This window comes from Hevea brasiliensis, chromosome 6, assembly GCF_030052815.1.
Source record: "Hevea brasiliensis isolate MT/VB/25A 57/8 chromosome 6, ASM3005281v1, whole genome shotgun sequence".
Taxonomy (NCBI): domain Eukaryota; kingdom Viridiplantae; phylum Streptophyta; class Magnoliopsida; order Malpighiales; family Euphorbiaceae; genus Hevea; species Hevea brasiliensis.
This window is the reverse complement of record NC_079498.1, coordinates 10,394,149-10,402,524: the sequence shown is the minus strand read 5'-3', so window position 1 is coordinate 10,402,524 and position 8,376 is coordinate 10,394,149. Positions and strand designations below refer to the sequence as shown.

The following is an 8,376-nucleotide window of genomic DNA, read 5'->3' as shown; positions in this document are numbered from 1 at the left end:
AACTTGGATCTTAAATCCTGAAGTTGATAGCTAGAAATTTAAATTACTGAAAATTTAAAATCAACTTGGATCTTGAATCCAGAGGTTGATAGCTGGAAATTTAAATTACTAAAAATTTAAAATCAACTTGGATCTTAAATCCAAAGGTTGATAACAGAAAATGTAAATTTATAAAGAAAACAACTAATTGTTACTATGGTTAAATGAATATGTTGACATTGAGTTTTAATTTCTTGTTAATGAACAAGTTTATAAGTATACCCTTATACTCAGCGTACAAAGTAGACCTGATGCAAGACCTTCATCCAATCAAAGTTTTTTTAATGTGATCTTGAAGCCCAATGATCGATGGGAGAGACAAGAAAAAATCCAAAGACACAGCTCATTAGCTATCTTGACTCCATTATTCAGAAATATCGTCTACGAATGGTGACTCTTATCCTATTTCTTAGGAGTGCCATTTTAGGTTTTCACTCCTAAATTTTTTTTTTAGGATGCCCTTTCGGGTTTTTATCCTTCACTCATTTTGCAGGAAGCGCCCTTGCAGGTTTTCGCCCCCTTTTTTCACGTTTTGCTTGGAGCGCCCTTTTAGGTTTTTCAGTATTACCCCTGGTTAACGAGCTGATCACCTGCTGGTTATTTATCCCCTGCAATCTCAAAGCGATATATATAAAGTTACCTATGCTCAAATTCTTATCTTATAATAAAACTTAGATAAATTAATAGCGCATGAACCAAAGTAAACAAACAAGAGGTGGACTATATATAAAATATGAGGATAATTGTGTTATGATTTAGATGACAAAGGAACAAGGATACAGATTTAAGAGAAGAGGGTACAAAGGAAGATTTCACAAATTCCTTTCAGTTAACTTTTAAGTCCCTTTATCGCCAATAATACAAATAATTGTTGAGAGAATCCTCATTATCTTCTGGCCTTGAGCCCATCATCCAACCTTATCTCCTCCATTATTTCTGGCTAAAAGTACCCTTTACGAGTTTTCATTTTTAGAGACCCTTTCTTTTTAGCTTACTTTTCAGGATGCTCTTTCAGGTTTTCATCCTCCACTCATTTTGCAAGAAGTGCCCTTATGGGTTTTTGCCTCCTTTCTCTCATTTTATTAAGAGCGCCTTTTTAGGTTTTCGCTCTTACTCTTTTTTTTTTTAGGCATAATATCTCTTTATAACATCCACGTTTATCGACCTTGGCAATTCTTCCCCATCCATGTGAGTCAAGATCAGTGCATGACTAGAAAATACCTTCTTAACCACATAAGGCCCATCATAAGTCGGTGACCATTTACTGCAGGGGTCACTTTGATTTGGGAGTATCTTCTTCAGGACTAAATCCCCAGGCTAAAATTCTCGTGGCCGTACATTTTTTTCAAATGTTTTAGCCATCCTGCTTTGGTATAACTGCCCATGACAAACTGTCGCTAATCTCTTTTCGTTGATCAGATTCAACTGATCCATCCTTGATTGGATCCACTTAGTCTCATCCAACCTTGCTTCTTTTAAGATTCTCAAAGAAGGGATTTCCACCTCAATTGGTAAAACAACTTCCATTCCATACACAGTGAGTATGGAGTTGCCCCAGTTGACGTTCTAACTGTAGTCCAATAGGCGTGAAGGGAAAATGGAAGCATATCATGCAAATTTTTATAAGTGATGGTCATCTTTTCAATTATTCATTTGAGATTCTTATTAGCAGCTTCTACCACTCCACTCATCTAGGGGAGATAAGGGGAGGAATTGAGGTCACAGATCTTGTATTGATCACATAAATTTTGAATATTTAGGCCATGTAAATTCTTAGCATTATTAGTGACAATCTCACTGAGAAGGCCATATCTGTAGATAATATTATTCTTGAGAAACTTCATGAATGTGCTCTGAGTGTTGTGGTCGTATGAGGTGGCGTCCACCCATTTAGTAAAATAGTCAATAGCCACTAAAATAAACCTGTGTCCATTTCCTTCGGATTAATTGGACCAATGACATCAATACCCCACATTGCGAATGGCCATGGGGTGACGAGGTTGTAGAGTTGGTGAGGTAAGACATTCATCCTGTCTACGTAAATTTGGCACTTGTGACATTTACAGAAGTACTCAATACAATTCTTTTCTAGAGTAGTCCAGAAGTAACCCCACCACAAGATCTACTTGGCCATCATGTGTCCATTGTTATGAGTGGCACAGTTTCGCTCATGAGTCTCAAAAAGAATCCTCTTAGCCTCTTCTGCATCTACGCACCTCAATAGTTCACCATTGAAGCTTCTTTATAAAAAATTTGGCCGTTGGGGAAGTATCCTAATGCAAATCTTCTAATCAATCTTTTCTCATTTTTGCTTGCCCCAAGAGGATATTCTCTGGTTGTGATGTACAGCTGAATATCGTAATACCAAGATTTGCCATCTGCCTTCTCTTCGATCAAAAGGCAATATGCTGTTTTACTTCTTATTTTAATTTATAATAGCTGTGATATTTGCCCTTCCTCCATTTGGGTCATTACTACCAGAGCGGCCAAAGCATCCGCGAATTGGTTCTTATCATGGGTCAAATGGATAAAGGAGATTTCTTCAAACTCTTTAATCTGCTCAAGAAGATACTTCTGGTACGAGATCAGTTTCGAGTCTCTAGTTTGCCATTCTCCCTTGACTTGGTAAATGATCAAAGCAGAGTCTCCATATACTTCTAATTTCTTTATTTTCATTTCGATGGTAGCTTGCAAACCACTCACATAGGCTTCGTACTCTACCACGTTATTAGCACACTCAAATTTTAGCTTGACAGCTATCAGGAAGTGTTTCTCCTCTGGGGATATTAATATTGCCCCAATCCCATTACTGGAAAGATTAACAGCCCCATCAAAATACATTTTCGATACATCATCTTGCCCCTCAGTGTCTTCACTTACTGCATTGATGTACTCATCTGGGAACTCGAAGTCTGGAGCCTCATAATCATCTATTGGATTCTCAGCTAGGAGGTCTGCAATCACGCTCCCTTTTACTACCTTCTTTTTCATATAGGTTATGTCATATTGTGAGAGTATGACTTGCCACTTTGCTATTCTCCCAGGTATGAATGGGCTCTTGAAGACATACTTGATCAGATCCATTCTGGAAATGAGCCATGTTTTGTGATTCAACATATAGTGCTTGAGTCGATTTACCGTCCATGCCAATGCACAACAGGTTTTTTCTAGAAATGAGTACCGTAACTCACTTTCATTGAATTTTTTGCTCAGATAATAAATGGTTGTTTCTTTTCTCCTAGTGTCATCATGTTGCCCCAAAACACATCCCATCGAAGTCTACTAGACTGATATATAAAATCAGTGGCCTACCTGCTACTGGAGGAACTAATACAGGTAGATTCAATAAGTATTGCTTGATCTTTTCGAAGGCCTCTTGACAAACTTCATCCCACTTTGACGCGCTATTTTTCTTGAGTAGCTTGAAGATGGCCTCAACTTTGGCTGTGAGATTAGAGATGAATCATGAAATGTATTTCAATTTTCCTAAAAAGCTATGCACATCCTTTTCTATTTTTAGGGATGGCATTTCTTGAATGGCTTAAACTTTATCTGGGTCAACTTCTATCCCTTTCTCACTGACTATGAATCCCAGCAATTTCCCTGACTTTGTTCCAAATACACATCTTACCGGGTTCAATTTCAGCTAATATTTTCTTAGCCTTTCGAATACTTTTCTTAACACCTATACATGGCTTTCCGCTCCTCTAGACTTAATGATCATGTCATCCACGTAGACCTCAACTTCTTTATACATCATGTCGTTGAATAACGTAACCATGGTGCATGGATAGGTAGCCCTAGCATTCTTCAGTCCGAAGGGCATAACTCGATAACAAAACACCCCCCACTGGGTGATGAAGGCAATCTTCTCCTTATCTTCTACATCCATTAAAATCTGATTATATCCCGAGGCTCCATTGACACATGAACATCTCCCTAGTCCTGCTGCATTATTCACTAGCACATTTATATGCAAGAGAGGAAAATCATCCTTCAGACTAGCTTTATTAAGGTCCCTGTAATCGACACATAATCTAACTCTACCATCCTTTTTCATTACAGGGCTGACATTAGCTACCCATTCGGGTTACTTCATAACCTCTAGGAACCCCGCATCATATTGTTTTTTGATCTTATCCCTAACCTTGAGCAACATGTTAGGATTCATTTTTCTCAGTTTCTGCTTTACTGGGACTATTCTGGGAATCAAAGGGATCTTATGGGTTACTATCTGGGGATTCAGACCTGGGATATCATCATAGTTCCATGAGAATACATCAATAAACTCCTTTAGTAGTCGGATCATGTCCTCTAACTCCTCATTATTTACGATTTTGAGCTCCTTCTTATTCTCTTCAGTCACTAAATTTAAAGTGCTCATCTAGTCTCCATAGGGCACTAAAGTGGGCTAATTTATTTCCATTTGCTCCTTCAAAGGTACAGACTCTTCCTCAGAATCGCTTGTATCCATGGCAATTATGGGACTTTCAAAGTTAACATAGAGAATTTCGAAATCGATTGAATTATTATGTCTTGGTTGATCAAAGGTTCGTAGGCAGTTAAAATAAAGGATATTAAAGAATGGAATTTAACAACGGACTTTTAACTAAAAGAATGTATTGGACACAGAATTTGAAAAATGCGCTGTTAATTTATTAATGTTTTATCATAAGAAAATGTCCATTTATAGAATCCCACTTGTCACCATGGATAGAGTGAACAAGTATCGGTAACAAAATATACATTACTCGAAGAAAAGGAAAGGGATATACTTGGCTTCCGAATTATCTAGCTCTTAGCCTTCTACGATTGGGACGATCAGCTCTCTGGGTATAGGATTTGACTGTAGGACATTGACAGACATATCTGAGGAAGGTTCTTCATTCACTTCTTTAACTTGTTCAATAATTGGTCTGGTGAAAAGATCTCCAATTTGAGGGACGCTCCTTTTCTTTTCAAGTGATCTATCAAATCTCTGATTCTGAAGCATACTCCTCATCCAGAACCTCTTATCTGCCAGAGCACCCTCTTCATATCATAACCCAGAACACCTAATCCTCTGAGTAGCCGATACGGGCTCAATAATCCCTTACAGCATGGCCACTAATCCTTTTCCTTCTTTGTAACCATTCTTCAGCATAACTTTTGTAACCATAGCTGTGGTTCCACCATAATCCAGACGGGTCCCTTGCAACTCTAATGTTTGAAAAGAACTCTCTAAGGCCGATCGCCTCTACGTAAGGAATTGATTAGGGCTTTATGACCAGCATGGCTTCCTCTCCTCTCACTATAACTATTTTCCCTTTCATGACATACTTAATCCTTTGGTGAAGAGTAGAGGGAACAGCATTAGTCGCATGGACCCACAGCCTTCCAAGCAGGATGGTATAAGCCGGCTCAATATTCATCACCTGAAAGATGACATCAAAAGTATAAGCTCCAATTTGGAGTGGGAGCTCAATATCTCCTAATACGTTTCTTTTTGTTCCATCAAAAGCTTGGACTATCATACTACTCTACCCCATTGAAGATGGTTCAATTGGGAGCCTAGATAGAATTGCACTAGGTAGCACATTAAGCGCCGAACCATTGTCAATAAGGACTTTTGCAATAATGCATCCTTTACATTTAACTGTCACGTGGAGAGCTTTGGTATGTTTCAAGCTGGCGGGGTCGATTTCATCATCCGAAAAGGTGACAAATTTTAGTGCCTGGATCTGTCTAATGATCTTCTCAAATTGTCCTGGCGAAATATCGGGAGTTATGAAGGCCTGATTTAAGACCCTTTGTAGTGCCTGGCGATGCACTTCCATGCTCAAAATAAGTGACAGTAGTGAAATTCTAACAGGTGTTTTCTTTAACTGCTTAACCACATCATATTCGCTCTGCGTCATAATTTGTAAGAGCAATTCCTCCTCACACTTATGCCCACTGGATTCTCCTTTTCTCGTTTCTTCAGCATTCTCATTATTCATCACTGCTTCCTCCTCCTTCTCTTTTTCGTTATTCTTTTCTATTTGTTCAGGGCCATAACATCTTCCACTCCTGGTAATGTACTCAATATCCCTATTTAATATAGGAGGGCTGAGGGTAGAATTCCCAGGTTATAGGAAGGGGCCTAGCTCTGATTCACATATTAACTGGGGTGGGATGATACTGTTCTGAGCAGTGGAAGGTCCAGTGTAGGTGAGCTTAAAGTGTGCGGGGGATGATGAAGCAATTGGCTGAGTATAGGTGTGGTTGAGAGTAGGAGTGCATGAGCTTCTCATGACCTCTTGAGTAAAGACTTGAAAATTATAGTTCCATGGGACTGTATGGGTGTTTGTGATTGGGAGCTGTTGGGGTGTTCTGATGACGACCTTCGAGGGTGTAGATGAGGTCGATAATGAAGGAAAAGAGAACATGATCCTAGGGACTTAACCACTCCGTTCTTCTCCAGTGGTGTTCACTTTTTTTTCTTTTTTTACTTTCCTTTTTCCTTGACACCTCAAAATTTTGAACCTCACCAATTTGTTAACTTCATCTTGGAACTCCTCACACTCTGTTAGTACATGATCTAAAGCAACCCCATGGTAAGGACACCCCGTTCCTGATTGCTCTCCCTCAGTCTCCATGGTTTTAGGGCTTAGATACTCCTCTTTTACAGCAAATTCAAAGATTTCTTTATAAAAGGGTTGCAATAGTTCAATTTCTAGTTCCAAACTGTTTTCCATGGTTTCCTCTGTATTCACATTACCTCTTCTCCCAGCTTCATGGTTTGGCAATGGATTAGTTGCTACTTTTGGAGCTGCATTCCCTCCTTCTATTTTCAGCTAGCCATTTTTAATGAGGGATTGCACCCTTCCCCTGAGTCCTCTGCAGTTATTAGTTACATGTCTAATGGCGCCACCATGGTATTCACATCTTGCATTAGGATTATACCACCTAGGGTAAGGTGGCTATAGGGAATCCAATGGGATGGGTACAATCTGATTGATACTCAGTAGATAGCGATAAATCTTGCTTAAAGGCATGGGAAGGGGAGGATCTGGATTTCTCATGGGTCTGGAATTAACCTGAGGAACAAGTGGTCTAACAGATGGAGTAGGTTGGGTAGATGGTTTCGGATGATAGGTAGTTTATGGTGGATACATTTGGCAGGGACGAGGGTAGTTAGGGAATGGTGGAGGGACATTTGCCACCACTGAGCTTTGGGTAGGAAAATGCGAGCAAAAATTATTTTGGGGAGGGCGAGATAGATTGGCTTATTTAGAAATGGTATGAATGTCCCCTTCTCTTTTCCTGGTTTGATTTGGAGTCCTTTTTGTAGAGTTATCCCCCGCATCTTCCTAAAGCCTCCCCAGCCTTATATTGGCCTCGATTCTTTCCCCTGTCTAAATAATGTCCATAAAATTATTAGACGTATTTCCAATCATCAAGTTGAAGTATGGGGCTTTCAGAGTTTCGATAAATAAAGAATAGAGCTCATTGTCTGTTACTGGGGGGTACACTTTTGTCGCTTTCTCCCTCCACCTCTGGACGTAAGCTCTCTCCTTCTTTCTGCACCAAGTTTTGGACGTCCCTCCTAGTTGGGGCCACATCACAATTGAATTTATATTGCTTCAGAAATGCATCCGCTAAATCTTTCCAAGAGTGGAGTTTACTCCTATCCAATTGAATGTACCAGCGTAAAGCAGGACCAGAAAGACTCTTGTGGAAGAAGTAGATCAACAACTTATCATCTTCTGACAGTGCTGACATCTTTGCAGTATAGGTGGCCAGGTGTATGTGAGGATCAGTGGTGCCAGTGTACTTCTCAAACTCAGGAACTTTAAACTTCAGGGGCACCACTACATCTGGAACCAGCCTCAGAGTAGACACATCTAGAGACCCATACATATTTAACCCCTCAATTGCCCGTAAGCGCTCCTCCAGGGCTGTTAGTTTTTCATTCTCTACCTTCTCTTTTTCTTTTCTTACTCCATACACTATTCATACCGATGCATTGGGAGCTGGCTAGTAATGTTCGGTATAAGGGAATGTCTGATTATAAGGTTGTTGTATTAGGTAGGGAGGCGTATTTACTTGGTATGAGGCGACATGAAGATTAGTAGTTATTGTAGGTTTAGGATTTGGGTGTTGAAAAACAAAAGAAGATGAAGCTTGGGACTGTTGAGGATTTGAATCCCCCGTCATTATTGGGGGGGTGTGGTTATTGGTAAGGTTGGTGGAACTGTTATTTCTTTCCCACGCGCTAATTCTCTTATCACTTGCATCAGTTTGGAAACTTGCTTCTTCAGGTCAGCAACTTGTCCTTGTAGCCTTCGTACTTGTTCTTGTTCTTCCATAATCTTT

The 8,376-nt window shown here is 39.7% G+C and overlaps 1 protein-coding gene across 1 annotated transcript; it reads right to left on the bottom strand.

Moving 5' to 3' along the window:
• Positions 1-521: 521 nt before the first annotated feature.
• On the bottom strand, positions 522-3,123 carry LOC110650809 (uncharacterized). The gene is made up of 3 exons (XM_058147916.1): positions 2,743-3,123; positions 2,518-2,655; positions 522-647 (listed from the first exon to the last, which is right to left on the bottom strand). Exons 1-3 carry the CDS (start codon positions 3,121-3,123, stop codon positions 522-524), a joined length of 645 nt encoding a protein of 214 aa, XP_058003899.1.
• Between the last annotated feature and the right edge of the window lie 5,253 nt (positions 3,124-8,376).